Source organism: Streptopelia decaocto (assembly GCF_964273445.1).
Source record: "Streptopelia decaocto genome assembly, chromosome: 12".
In the NCBI taxonomy this organism is placed as follows: Eukaryota; Metazoa; Chordata; class Aves; order Columbiformes; family Columbidae; genus Streptopelia; species Streptopelia decaocto.
The window spans coordinates 17,835,028-17,850,358 of NC_138667.1; the positions used below are offsets into that span (position 1 = coordinate 17,835,028).

A 15,331-nucleotide genomic window follows, 5' to 3' on the forward strand; every position below is an offset into this window, starting at 1 on the left:
TTACTCTATTATTTCTATTTTGTTCTTGGTATTCATCGCAGGTAAGGAAAGCAGAACTCAAAATACTTGACAGAGTGCTAAAAAATTCTTCCCTAGCTATGCTACCAGTTCTTGTTCCATCTTGATTTTTATTAAGCATAGCTGATTTCCTTTTATTACTTGCTCTGCTGCAAATATTTAACACTGACTATTCATTGCGACTCAAAGAGATGGCCTAAAAGCAATCGAAAACGTCATTCTGTTCTAACCAACTCTGGAGTCGCAGCAAGCGAGAACTTTTGCACTTTTTAATTCTAATGAAAGCGAGACCCGAAGGCGAGTGTAGGCATCGAACCCCGGTGACAAGTCCGGGTCCCTCGGGAACGCGGGCATCAGGCGGCTGCGGTGACGTCGCGGCGCCTCCAGGTGCCGCTGTTGGCCGAGGCGGAGCGGCGCTGGAGCCGGAGCCGCAGCCGGATCCGCCGCAGCGTCCTGCCCCCGCAAGCTGCTCGCTCGCCCGGCGCCGGCCAGAGCGACAGCGGCACTGGCAGCAGCGGCGAGAGGCGGCACGGATTGGGGAGCAGCAGCGTCCGAGCCGGCGCCCACATTGCTCGCTGACCTCCGGCGGCCCCTGCGCTTTTTGGAAAAGGGGCTGGAAGGAGGCAGAGCAGCGGCTGGAGGGAGGAGCGCTGCAAGAGCTGCCGAGAATGGCGAGCGGGCAGAGGCAGAAGCGAGGAGGCGGGCGAGTGCTGCTGCCCGCTTTGCTGCTGGGCTTGTGCTGGCCGGCGGCGGCGGAGCGGCTCCGTTACACCATCCCCGAGGAGCTGAGCAGAGGGTCGCTGGTGGGGCCGCTGGCGCGGGACCTGGGGCTGAGCCCGGCGGACCTGCCGGCACGCAAGCTGCGGCTCAGCGCGAACAAGCAATACTTCACGGTGAGCGGGGAGAACGGGAACCTGTACGTGAGCGAGCGGCTGGACCGGGAGGAGATGTGCGGCGAGGCAGCGACCTGCTCCGTCAGTTTCGAGGCGCTGGTGCAGAACCCACTCAACGTTTTCCACATCGAGGTGGCCATCCAGGACGTCAACGACAACTCCCCGGCCTTCAGCAAGGCGGCTCTCGACCTCGAGATTGCTGAGCTGACTCTTCCAGGTGCTCGTTTTCCTCTGGAGATGGCCCGAGACGCGGACGTGGGCAGCAACTCACTGCTGACTTACCAGCTCACTGACAGCCCGGCCTTCACTCTGGCCGTGAAGGAGAACCCAGATGGAAGCAAACAGCCGGAACTGGTGCTGGAGAGAGCGTTGGACCGGGAGAAGCAGAGCTCCTTCCAGCTGGTGCTGGTAGCGGTGGATGGTGGGGACCCCGTGAGGTCCGGGACTGTCCAGATTCGCATCAACGTGACTGACGCCAACGACAACGCGCCCGTGTTCAGTAAGATCGTCTACGAGGCGCGAGTGCAGGAGAATGTGCCGGCGGGGTCGCTGGTGCTGCGGGTGCAAGCCACGGATGCGGACGCGGGCTCGAACGGGCGGGTGTCCTACTCCTTCGGCAACGTCCCGGATGGCATCCGCAATTTGTTCAATGTCGACAGTGAGAGCGGCGAGATCAGGACGGCGGGACCCCTCGATTTCGAGGAGAAGAGCAAATACAGCTTCGGTCTGGAGGCGAGGGACGGCGGCGGTCTCACTGTTCACTGCAAGGTGGAGATAAATATCACAGACGAGAACGACAACACTCCCGAAATCACGATACTGTCGGTGTCGAGCCCGGTGTCCGAGGACGCGCCAGCCGGCACGGTGGTGGCGCTTCTGAAAGCGTGGGACCGGGATTCGGGGGAGAACGGGGAGGTGTCGTGTGAGCTGTCGGGTGAGGCGCCGCTATCACTTGAGTCGTCGTCGGGCGGCTCGTATAAGGTGGTGACGGCGGGTGCCCTGGACCGGGAGCAGGCGGCCGAGCACCGGGTGACGGTGGTGGCCAGGGACCGAGGCCGGCCGTCGCTGTCGAACAGCACGGCGCTGGTGCTGGAGGTGTCGGACGTGAACGACAACGCGCCGGTGTTCGAGGAGGCCGCCTACAGCGCCTACGTGGCAGAGAACAACGCGGCGGGTGCGCCGATACTGCGCGTACTTGCGCGGGACGCGGACGCGGGTGCAAACGGGCGCGTGAGCTACTGGCTCGCGGGCAGCAGCGCGGGCCCGGCGGACGCGGCGGCGTACGTGTCGGTGGAGGCGCGGAGCGGCGCGCTGTACGCGCAGCGCTCCTTCGACTACGAGCAGTGCCGCGAGTTCGCCGTGGTCGTGCGGGCGCAGGACGGCGGGGAGCCGGCGCGGAGCTCGACGGCGACGGTGCGCGTCTTCGTGCTGGACCGCAACGACAACGCGCCGCGGGTGCTCTGGCCGGTGCCGGAAGCGGGAGACAGAGTGCCGGGGTCGGCGCCGGCGCTGGAGCCGTTCGAGGTGGTGCCGCGTTCGGCCGAGGCCGGGTACCTGGTGGCCAAGGTGGTGGCGGTGGACGCGGACGCGGGGCGCAACGCGTGGCTGTCGTACGAGCTGGTGCAGGCGGCGGAGCCGGCGCTGTTCCGCGTGGGGCTGCACAGCGGCGAGGTGCGCACGGCGCGGGCCGTGTCGGAGAGGGACGCGGCCAAGCAGCGGCTGGTGGCCGTGGTGAAGGACCACGGGCAGCCGGCGCTGTCGGCCACGGCCACGCTGCACGTGGTGCTGGCCGAGAGCTTGCAGGAGGCGCTGCCGGAGCTGAGCGAGCGGGCGGCGGGCGGCGAGTCGGCGGCGGAGCTGCAGTTCTACCTGGTGCTGGCGCTGGCGCTGCTGTCCGCGCTGTTCCTGCTGAGCGTGGCGCTGGCCGTGCTGGCGCGGCTGCGCCGGGCCGGGCCGCCCGCCGTCCTGCGCTGCCTGGGCGCGCAGCGCTTGTCCGTGGCCGGCGCCGCCTTCCCGGCCGACTTCTGCGAGGGCACTTTGCCCTACTCCTACAACCTGTGCGTGGCGCCGGGCCGCGCCGTGGCCGAGGCCGCTTGGCTGCCGCCGCCGCTGCCCAGCCTGCCCGCGGAGGAGCTTCTGGGCGGGGAGCCCAGCGGGAAGAGGAGCCCGAGCAGCAGTGCCGGCGCGGGAGAGCCGCCCGCCGACCCCGACGCACCGCAGGTCTGTAAGCCCACGCTCTGTCGGTATTTTCCTTGACCTTTTCTGAACCTTCTTCCATGTTTCCCCTGGGTTTTCACGAGTGGTGAGAATGAGGAGTGCTGGTCTATGTCTCCGTCAAGAAATGAATAATCCAAATACCCCCCTCCCGCTCAAAGCAGGCAGCTCGTGGCATCAGTTATCAGTTCTTTGGTGCTTCCATGTTCGACTGAGAGGTGTTAACTACTACTCTCATAGGAGTTAGTAACGCGGTAAATTAATGACTGGGCAAGATGAAAAATGTGATGAACGCTTTATGTTAGAGATTTCTTCTTTCTCATCGTTTTTCCCCCAACCTGATGTACTTGCACCTGGATGCAAAACCGTTGTTTTGCCAAAGGAAAGGTGCGTGTAGCTCCATGAGTGGCGAAATTACAGATAGTTCCTCCCTATTGAATGTTCCCCTCTTCCTCCGTGTGTTTTATCGGGTTTTGGAACAAGGATGCTGCAGAAATGGCAGCATCGATGGGACAGGTAAACATTATCCACGCAAGATTTTTCCCAGTTCTTAGTGCAGTTATTTCCAATTTTAAAGGTTATGACGGATCCTTGATACGTAGAATGAGATCCACTGATTCGACATGATGGTGTCGCGAGACTGAAATTGACGCTTGGTGTTAGAGGTGTTTCTTTCCTGAAACGTGCGTGCTTTCTCCATGAAAGGAGAAGTTATGGGTTGTTTCTCCTTGATGAAGAGGAGACTGTCGCCAGTCTTCTGGTGTGAGGCTTCTGCAGAAAAGGTAGCACAAATGTGACAGGTAAAATTCGTCAAGGCATTTTTTCTGTTTGCAATTACTTTTTTATATATACATATATACATATGTATTTGTGTATCTATCTATCTATCTATCTATCTATGATTATATATATATGTTTGTTTGTTTTTCCTCCTTATTCCTTTTTGGATGGTAGGTCCCTCTTTTTCACCCTTCCCGATCTGTCTTTCATACACAGGTGAAGGTGTACAATGAGATCTCAAGGAAAAATATCGCATTATTATTTCAGGCCCTGTGCTCTTTTCGATTGCCTTTTCCCAACAGGGGTTCTTGGTCCTGGTTGATTACGTGGAATTAAGTCTCTCTGCAACTTTCTGCAATCCTTGTTATGTCTGTCTGTTTTACTAGGAGAAGCTATACTCACCCTGAGAACACATCTAAAGAGACAAAGAGATATAGAAAATGACAGCGATTAGGCACTTGGTCCACGTAGTCCTGCTGTGACCTGGAGTATTTTGTTTAAAAGTTGTCCTATCAACATAAAAACTCAAGGATCAGGCGAATATTTTATGAACAAGTTGCAATCCTTTACATCATTATTTCTGACAATAGAAAAGCCCCTTCCCCAGTCGTTCCAGCTATTAAAGAAGGGTTCCTGCTGCTTGAACCCTGATATGATATTGAGCCTGATCTCTCTGGTTCCTCGGGAGCATAAATATCACGGTTTGTATTTCAGAACCTGTTCTCTTTTGTTACCCTTGTACCGGGCATTAGGCATGACAAAAAATCATGGTGTGGATTGTGGTTTTGCATAAAATAAGAAAAAATATTTTATGTATATCGTTATTAGCAAGGAATATTTCAATGAAGTATAAATAGCACTGTGTTCAGTGACATGACATGACATAACATATAACATAACATTACTGTGTTAAGTTATGGGCCCCTCACTACAACGAAGCTGGTGAAGCATCTAGGGCACAAGTCTCATGAGGAGTGGCTGAGATAACTGTGGTTATTGAGCCTGGAGAAAAGGAAGCTGAAGGGAGACCTTATCACTCTCTACGGCTACCTGAAAGAAAGTTGTAGCAAAGTGGGTGCTGGTCTCTTCTCCCAAGTAACAAGCAATAGAACGAGAGTAAATGTTTCCAAGTTTCATCAGGGGAGGTTTGCATTGTATATTAGGAAATAATTATTTAGTGAAAGGGTTGTCAGGAACAGGCTGTCCAGGGAAGTGGCTGAGTCACCATCTCAGGACGTATAAACAGATGTATATGTGTGGTGCTTAGGGACTTGGCACTGCTGCTTTCCTCTATTGGTAGGGATGTGGGGAACTAATGGGTCTGTATGATGTACCTTTGATCTGCAGAAAGGGTAAGAGAAAGTCATTCAAGGACGACACCTATAACAAGCTGTGCAATTCGTGGAGGAGATGGCGCATTAAGACTACTGGGATAAGCTTTGTAATATTCTACGCGTCATATTTTATTTTACATATATAGGCAAATTCGGTCATTTTTCCTGTGCGGTCGACCACTCCGTACTGAATACGGCGACCACGGGAATCCTCTACCTTCTCCCTGGTTGTGATCACCGCGAGTGTAAGAGAAGAGCTCGGGTGGAGAAAAGCCGACGCAAAAGATCACTGCCGGAGGGAAGCGATGTCTCCGTGGCGACTGTCCCGTGTCCGCGAGCTGTGGGTGGGACATGCCGGGCGGGCAGCGCTGGGCAGCGCTCGGTGGCTGCAGTGCCGGGAGGAGGCTGCGGGCACCGCTGTTGACCGAGGAGGAGCGAGAAGAACGCCGGAGCGCTGCAGGCAGCCCCGCCCGCTGCGGCCCGGCTCGCTCGCTGGCTCGGCGTCCGGGCGGTCTACGAGAGTCCCCGCGGTGCGGAGCCGTGCTGCAGCGAGGCGGAGGGACCGGCGGCAGCGACTGGGAGCGTTCGAAAGGTGCCGAAGCAAGAGGCGGCGACGAGGAGCTGCCGAAGTTGGTGCGGTGCCGGCGGGACGCGGCGGAGATGTGGGCGGCGGGGAGGCGCTGGGACCGGCAGGAGCGAGCCCTGCTGTGGGGCGCGCTGGTGGCGGCGTGGGAGGTGGCTTGGGGCCAGCTCCGCTACTCGATTCCGGAGGAGATGCCGAAAGGCTCGTTCGTGGGCGACGTGGCCAAGGACCTGGGGCTGCAGCTGCCGGCGCTCAGCGACAGCGGCGTCCGCATCCTGGACAAAGGTAGGACACCGTATTTTGCTCTGCACGGGAAAACGGGACATCTAGTGACAGCGGAGAGGATAGACAGAGAGCAACTCTGCGAGAATGTACACCGATGCATGCTGCGATCTGGCGTGGTAGTGGAGGGTGAAATGAAGGTTTACGGAATCGAAGTGGAGATCACGGACATTAACGACAACGCCCCCAGTTTCCGAGAGGAAGAAAAAGACCTCAGAATAAGCGAGACGACAGCCCCGAGGTCACGGTTTCCCCTGATCAAGGCTCATGACCCGGACTCAGGAACGAATTCTGTGCAGAGCTACGAGCTAAGCGGCGACGAGCACTTCTCGCTGGCCGTGCAGACGGGCCCCGACGGGGATCAGCGTCCCGAGCTGGTGCTGGCGAAGGCGCTGGACCGGGAGGAGGCGGCGTTTCACGAGCTGGTGCTGAGGGCGAGCGACGGCGGCGAGCCGGCGCGGACGGGCACGGCGCGGATCCGCGTGGCGGTGCTGGACGCCAACGACAACGCGCCCGTGTTCAGCCAGGCGGAGTACACGGTGCGTGTGCCGGAGGACGTGCCCGTGGGCTCCACGCTGGTCACTGTCATCGCCACTGACACCGACGAGGGGCTCAACGGGTACGTGATATACAGTTTCCATACAATTTCAGTCCGGGCATCGCAGATTTTCAATATGAACGCTGAGACAGGAGAAATATCCCTGAAGGACAATTTGGACTTTGAAGAATTATCTTCACATGTACTGGAGGTGCAGGCTCGAGACGGAGGAGACCTTTCTGATACCACCAAAGTCGTAATCTCCGTGACAGACGTTAATGACAACGCGCCCCACATTTTGACACAGTCGGCTCTGAATGAGATCTCTGAAGATGCCCCGTCGGGGACCGTGGTGGCCTTGCTGCAAGTGCAGGACAGGGACTCGGGGCCGAACGGCGAGGTGCGGTGCAGCATCGCTAAGAACCTCCCGTTCCGGCTGGAGAAGTCCTTCGAGGACTACTACCGCATGGTCACTGCTGAGGAGCTGGACCGGGAGCAGGTGTCAGAGTACAATGTGACTGTGCGGGCGGCGGACGGCGGGTCACCGGCGCTGTGGAGCAGCGCGGTGCTGTGGCTGCGGGTGCTGGACGTGAACGACAACGCGCCGGTGTTCGCGGAGGCGCGCTACAGCGCCCGTGTGCCCGAGAACAATGCGGCGGGCGCGCTGGTGCTGAGGGTGCGGGCGTGGGACGCGGACTGGGGGCAGAACGCGCGCGTGCGGTACCGGCTGGGGGAGGGGCGTGTGCGGGGCGCGCCGCTGTCGTCGTACGTGTCGGTGGAGGCGGAGACGGGCGCGCTGTACGCGCTGCGCTCGTTCGACTACGAGGAGGTGCGCGAGGTGGGGCTGTGGGTGCGGGCGGAGGACGGCGGCGCGCCGGCGCTGAGCAGCAACGTGTCGGTGCGGCTGGTGATCGTGGACGAGAACGACAACGCGCCGCAGGTGCTGTACCCGCCGGCGGTGCCGCTTGCGGCGGGCGCGGGCTGGGCGGGCGTGGAGCTGGCGCCGCGCTCGGCGGAGCCCGGCGCGCTGGTGGCCAAGGTGGTGGCGGTGGACGCGGACGCGGGGCAGAACGCGTGGCTGTCGTACGAGCTGGCCAAGGCGACGGAGCCGGGGTTGTTCCGCATGGGGCTGCACAGCGGCGAGGTGCGCACGGCGCGCTTCCCGCTGGCCCGCGACGCGGCGCGGCAGAGCCTGGTGGTGGTGGTGAAGGACCACGGGCGGCCGGCGCTGTCGGCCACGGCCACGCTGACGGTGGTGCTGGCCGAGAGCGTGGGCGAGCTGCTGGCCGAGCTGGGCAGCGCGGCATCGGCGGCGGCGCCGGGCGAGCCGGCCGGCAGCCTGACGCGCTGGCTGGTGCTGGCCGTGGCGGCCGTGTCCTGCCTCTTCCTCGCCTTCCTGCTGCTGCTGCTGGCGCTGCGCCTGCGGCGCTGGCGCCGCTCGCAGCTGCTGGCGGCGGGCAGCGGCGCCTTGCGCGGCGTGCCGGCCTCGCACTTCGTGGGCATCGACGGCGTCCGCGCCTTCCTGCACTCCTACTCGCACGAGGTGTCGCTCACGGCCGACTCGCGCAAGAGCCAGCTCCGCTTCTCGGGCGCCAGCTGCTGCGACACCCTCCCGGCCCGCCCGCCGCCCGCCGAGCCCGCGCCGCTGCTCGGGGAGGACCCCGCCGCTCCCCCGGTGAGTTCCAATGGCCGCCCTTTTTCTGCGACGCTTCCCGTTTACTACTTATGTGCCTTTTTTCTTCTGCCTTCTGCTGCGTCCCGCGTAGTGAGGTTTGGTTACAGGGAAAGCAACCTTCGTCCGGAAACGCGCTGTGAGCTGGTGGCTCTTGCTCTGGGGAGATGAACGTGGGATCGTCACTCAACATCACTGCTTGTGTGGGAGGCCGGAGAATTAGGATTGCTGTTATCTTTAATTTCGTTAAAGCAGGGCCTTTTGCCTGTTTTAGGCGTCAGGTCGTTTCTCGTTTTGCCCCCTTAGATGTGTAATATTGTTTTAATTGTTGTATTGCGTTATTAGCAAATGGAATTTTGCGTTATTAGCCGGGTCAGATGTTTTTCCGACAGCACATGTGCTTGAGTAAGATCAGAGTATCTTAATAGGCAATATTAAGGCTTCCATGTAGAACTGAGCTGCTCATCGTTTCTACTCTTCTCAGCCTTTTTATTTTTCCTTGATAATGTGCATGAGAAACCAAATGTCTCTGTATTGGTCCATACTGCCCTTTCTCCGCGCCGCTGCTCGGGGAGGACCCTGCCGCTCCCCCGGTGAGTTCCAATGACCGCCCTCTGCTGCTTCTCTGCACTTTCCCCGCCGAATTCTGCTGCATCCCGCGTAGGAAGGTTTGGTTACAGGGAAGGCAAAGCTTCGTTCGGCAGCGCGCTGTGTGCTGGTGCCTCTTACTCCGGGGAGGTGAACGTGGGAGTGTTCCTCAGCGTCGCAACTCGTGTGGGAGGCAGAAGAAGTTACACTTCTTCTGCCTTTGGTTTCATCAGAGTGGGGCTTTTGTCTGTATTGTCTGTATTATTTTGCCCCCTGACGTGTCATACCTTTTTTTTTTTTTCCTGTAATTGTTAGCTCTTCTTAACGATTTATTGAGAATGATGTGTGTCTTGAAACGGAACATTATGGTCCCCGTGTAGAACATAGCTGCTCATCCTTTCCACGCTTCTCAGCCTTTCTGTTTCTCCATGATTACGTGGATGAAAAACGAAATGTCTCTGTATTGGTTTCTGCTGCCATGTTTTTGTAGCGGGTGGAGGAATGGGCAACAAGTGGCCCCTTGTCGGTGTATGCCTGGCTGTTATGAAGAAGCAAGAGTTTCGTACAAGTTGTGCCTATTTTAGAGTGTCTAGGTGGCTGCGAGTGAAGGGGTATTGGAGGAAACGGGAGATAGTTTTTTTTTGTCGATTTCTGTTGATTTGGTTGATTTATTTCAAACGAAGCTGGATGTGCCTGGGCATGACAAGACATTGTAGTCGTTAGGAAGTAAAGAGATGTATCCTTTCAGTAATTACGAACCTGAGGATGTTTAAATCCTGTCAGCAATTACTACCCTAAGAATATATAAGCAGTGGACCAGTATCGGGTCAGTCTGCTCCCTAAACATAGACTGAGCTGAGGGAGTTCCTCTCCTTGCAGTTTGAACATCCTGGAACATGTGTAATTAGTTGAGATTCTTTAGCATATATCTTAAAACTGTCAGAGTGTCCTTTAGATTAACTTTGTTCATTGTAAGCTCATTCTAATACTAAAGATCACATCCACCGATGAGAAGACTCCTGTCCGAAACAGGACCCTAACCCATGAGCATACATAGTACAAGAAAATCATTGTGTAACCATGTGTGAATGCTGGAAAGGGGGTGGAAACGTGGGGAGGTACTAACCAAAATCGAAATTATAAATTACATAAGTACTGTGAAGAAGGTGTGCTCGTTTGGTGGTTTTATCAGATTCTAGCTGGCTGAGTTGAGCATTCATCTCTTTTCTGTTTTCTGTGAGTGGCAGTTATCACCCATACACCGTTATAGTAAAATTTGAGCATCGTGAACCTTCCAAATTACTCATGTGGTGAATAGGGATGATGGTGTCTTTGAGCTGATACTTGGATGACTGGGTCTTTATTGGAGCTTCATGTCACTTATGCATGTGAGAACATTTAATGTTTCTTCGAATTAGTGTGATGAGCAGGGTCATTATATTGAGGAACTGTGACCAGGGTCTGTGGTGTGAAATTCTGTGTGAGACTCCTGTGTTCTTTTTACCAACTAGATGCCTTTCTTGTATATCTACTATAGTTGACATAATCTGAAACATTATGCTATGATTCCTTCACTTCTGCAAGTTTCCCGTTCTTGCCTTGTTTGTTGTCCAGTTCTAGAGCTGGGCCTCATCGTGGATGGTAACCCTGAAAACATTAAAAGCTCTCTTCAGTTGTTGAGCTGGAGAAGCAGTTTCCATCCATACCTTGAAAGTGGTCAGCTGCCAAGACAAACACTCTGAATGTCCCTGAATGAAATGCTCTTTCACCTGTGGCTGCCATACAGTCAAAACACTGGATATTGTCTGTGGTTCAACTAAAGGCTGTGAATGCAGAGCAAGGAGGGTGTGTAGATGGATTCAAACCAGGAAAATGGTTGAGTCAGTGTGGTTTTTTTCTGAGCAATGGTTTGATTTCATGTCTGGTGGCAAGGCCTGCGCCATTTTTGCTGTGATCCTGAATTCCTTGTCCTGAAAGTTAATGGTAGTTCTCTAATGATAAAGTGTCTCCTCTATTTATCTTTGTGTCCCTGGAACTTTGTGATGTAGAGTTAGTTCACAGTTGTACATAGACCTTCTTTCAGGCCTTTGTCTCCTGGAAGTTCATGGTTAATTTTCCCCATTTCTGGACAGTGTTTTGCATTTAAAAGTGTGTTGGTTTGCAGCAAATACTTCGTTCAGCCACCTAAAACATAAATTTAGTTGTGAAAAAAATGAAGCAGAAGCTAAAAGATAATCTGTTCTCCTTTCTCAAAAGACTGAGCTTGAGAACGAAGCGTTTTACACATATGGCACCCTACCTGTGGGAACTGAGTAGGCCACATATTAGAAGAACTGCTGAAAGCTGATGACTGTTTCTTAAAATGAAACCCCCAGCAATGTAGTCCAGAGTGACACTCTAGGGCCACACTTGCAGCTTGAGACCTCAACAACTTCCAGGTTCTCTCAGGGATGAATTTCAATGAGCGTAGTGAAGTCTTTGAAGTCCTCCTAGTGATTTTCTCTGACAATGCTTTCTCTTCTAATACTTCCTTATTTCGCTTGTCTGTAATGATCAACATAGCTTCATCTCACAATGCACTGTTTGTTTGTTCCTCGTATTCATGCTACTGTGAGTGTGAAAGGGATGAGATGGGAGGATAGCTTTGTTTTATGTTATTGTCAGAGGGGAATACATGTAAACATGATCTCAAGTAGAAGTTGCATCTCTGTGGAACTGCACGTGTGATAAAAGACAGGAGATTCCCACTAAGCCATTAAACTGATGACCCAGTCTCTGTTGGATGACCAGTCCTCTTTTACTTTTGTCATTTTTCATTTGTGTGCTTTGGAATCCTTCAGTTTCTGCTCAGAATGGTGGTGAGGAGACAAATGTACCTGCCTTCCTGGTGCGATCGTAGTTCATTATCCTCTCATGTCATGTCTTTGCCAATTCTGAGAAGGTCAGAAGCAAACGTGCAAGTTGTGTAGAGTTGGAGAGAAGTCAGGGGAGCTCTGTGTGGGTGGCTAGAGAAGAACCGATGATCATTTCCTTGCTTGTCTTGCTTAACACAAGCATGTATCTAATGGAGTACCATGCAATTTGAGTTGCTTCTGCTCAATAACTTTGGCCTAAGAAACATTATTCCAACTGATCCCTTAACTTTTCTGTGTTTTTAACTTTTCCCTTGCTTGTCATGAGCTATAGCTCGACCTCAGGGTATCTGATCAAATGGGGAAGGTCACATCTGTTCTAGTTGTCTGAGTGCAGGTGCAGTTCGTGTACACACCATCTGTCTGCTCCTTCTCTGCCCTCTCCCCACTGCATTTTGTTGCTTCCTGTATAAGGAGGTTTGGTTACAAGGAAGGCAAAGCTTCTATCAGGAATGCGCTGTGTAGTGGTGGCTTTTGCTCTGGAGAGGTGAACGTGGGATCATTGCTCAGTATCATAGACAGTGTGGTGGGGAGGAAATGTGGAGCTGCTACTGGCTTGAGTTTCACTGGAGCAAGGCATGGTTTCTTTATCACACACCAGATTGTTTCTCTCTTTGTCCTCTGACATGTGTAATACTCTTTTTCCTGACAGTATTAGCTCTTCTGAATGGATGTGTTGCATTACTAGCAAATGGAAACAGGGTCAGATGTCTTCCTGACTGCCCATATTCTTGAGTAGGATGAGAAAATTGACTGTTAATGGCCCCATGTATATACAGTGCTGCTCACCACTGTAGGGAAGAAATTCACGCTACCAAAGCTCAATTAGAATTGAAGCTGGCCAGTATGGTCAAGGACAATAAAAAAGGCAAACAAGAAATTACATTGGTCCATTATGAGCGTGGTCAGCTTATTAACAGAAACGTAGACGAAGCTGAGATATTTAATGCTTACTTCATCTCTGTCTTCAACACTGAAGATGGACTTGGGAGCCCCAATAAGTCTGGGTCAGAAAACCATGGCTGCAAGAACAATAAACTCCCAGTCAGTCCAGAATTTGTATAGGATTTGCTATTCCAGCTAGATCCCTACAAGTCAATTTGGCCTGATGTGATTCATCCAAAAGTACTTAAAGAGCTGGTTGATGTTATTGCGAGACCTCAGTGGTTTTTTTCAACACTCCTTGGAATCTGTAGAGGTCTCAGATGACTTTGAGCTGGCATTTTCCCAATCTACATGAAGGGCAACAGGGATGACCCTGACAACTACAGGCCTGTCAGCCTCACTTCTGTTCCTGGCAAAATCATGGAGAAGATTGTTCTGGAATTTATCAAAAAACATCTGAACAACAACACAGTCATTGGTCCCAGCCAGCATGAGTTCATGAGGGGAAAGTCCTGCTTAACAAACTTAATTTCATTCCATGACAAGGTTACCCACCTAGATGACCAAGGGAAGCCTGTCAATGTGATCTTTTTGGATTTCAGTAAAGCCTTTGATACTCTCCCTCACAGTCTCTTCCTGGACAAGATGTCCAGCATACAGCCTTTTTCCCGCATTCCTGAAAGAGGATGACAATCTTGTGACAAGTTATTCTGTAAGTAATAGACATGGGAGTGTAAAAGTGACTCCGGGGTACTATTTCTAGTATTTGCTGTGTGAAATGTCCCTTTTCCAGATACATGTGCTTGTAAGACTGTGATGTACAATTTCATCCTCTTTGTATTAAGCTTTCCCCAGCCTTGACTAGCCTTCACATATTATTAATGGCTCTTGCTCCTATGAAGTGACTGGTGGTGTTTCATCAGCATTAGAAGTGCTGTGAATGTAGGGAATGGGAGTGTATTTTCTTCAGGAATTTCTGGGTTTGGTCTTATTATTTCAAGTTGGGGCAAGGAAGGTACTAATTTTATGCACTATCATGTCCAGTACAACTTTTCTTGTCAATGGTAATCATTGGACATAAAGGCAAACATTGCAGTAATGGTTTCAGAGTCACATGTCTTCTAAGCTGCTTATGTGCATGATGGAGTTTTGAGCTGATACTAACAACTGAGCTGCATGTTGCTTGTGACCTTAGAACATTTTCTATTTCTTGAAATGAGTGTGGTGAGCGAGGAAGTCTCCCTGTATGCATAAATGTTGCGATCCTCATTCTGCATCAGAAGTTGTATGTGCAACATTTCTTTAATGGTGTCTGTCTTCAAAGTTACCTTCCTTATCGTGTGATGGCGGCACACACTGAAGCATTTGGTTTGCAAAGAGACAAGTCAGTTAGAAGAATTCACTGTGCTATATTATGAAATGTCTTAAAGGGATGTTTAAAGGATCCTTTTCTCCTACTTGTTAAATTGGTCCCCTGGTTGTGATTCTGTGCATTTTCATTTTCTTATTGTCTAAAGAAATCCCTTGGAGGAACTGTGGCTATGGTCTTTGCTGTAAACTCCTCTGTGATGTGCCATGTACATCTTACCAACTAGGTACCTTTCTTGTGTACCTACTACAGTTGACACACTGAAATATTAACCTCACTTCTCTAAGTTTCCTGTTCCTTCTATGTTTCTTCTCATGTTCTAAAACTGGGCCTCAGCTTTGCTGATAGTCAGTAAAAGTAGAGATCCATTAAAATTGTTAGACTGGGCAGGCAGTTTCCACCCATACCTTTAAGGTGTTTAGCTGCTGAGACAATTTTTTTGATACACCTCTGTTTCCCCAACAATCACATATGGGCAGAACAGCTTATAATTCATGTGTGGAACCTTTAGCCATGTATATCTCCCTGTAGTGATTTGATGGAGAATTTTATCCAAGTCGTAAATACATTTTCTCATCCTTCAGGCATTGTTTGCTGGAAGGTCTTGCTTCATGGTTTTCATTTGCATACAGTTCTTTTGTATCTGAAACTGTGAGTGTTCTTTTGCAGCAAATACTCAAACTGATGAATTTCCAAAAGTGAACCCTCCGACTGTGTAGTTCCAATTAAGACTTCAGGGCCTTGCTTGCAGGTTCAGACCTCAGTGACTTCCAGGTACTCTGGGAAATGAATTTTCAAGGCAGAGATATGGCAAAGCATCTGGGCATTCCAGGAGTCAAGTATTTACCTCACGGGGTCCAGCTGGAAGTTTTGGTTTAATTTCATAATATTCAGAAACGACCAAGATCTTTGAGCTTCTGCTTTCAAGAAGGACTTAATGGAAAACACTTGCCTACACCCCTACCTGTTGCTTACATAAAGTGGTTAGCAAGCATTAAACAAGATGAGTGAGCATTACTGGATAGCAGCAGCCACCCCTGATACCCCTCTGGCAAGCTCAGGAACACAGTGCAGACTGTAGTGTCTTGCTGGCTAGTCCCACCTACCTGTGGTTTGTTCTTATATCTTTGGGGACTAAGAGACTACGTGCCCTTCTGTGTGACTTCCTACACTGCGCAGACCTGGATGTGTCACAGCAGTGAATGAACAGCCCCGTGTGGGTCAGTGGGAGGTATTTGGTTTGTCTTCTTTGGTTGGATTTGG

At 52.4% G+C, this 15,331-nt stretch overlaps 1 protein-coding gene across 1 annotated transcript; it reads left to right on the forward strand.

Annotated features, from left to right (window-relative positions):
- Positions 1–650: 650 nt before the first annotated feature.
- On the forward strand, positions 651–9,449 carry LOC309445316 (uncharacterized protein; the record flags this gene model as incomplete). The annotated part of the gene is given in 5 exon segments (XM_082063945.1): positions 651–3,154; positions 5,484–5,862; positions 5,865–5,886; positions 5,889–8,317; positions 9,393–9,449. Coding segments are annotated over 5 exon segments (5,355 nt in total). The 5' UTR covers positions 651–686.
- Positions 9,450–15,331: the final 5,882 nt, after the last annotated feature.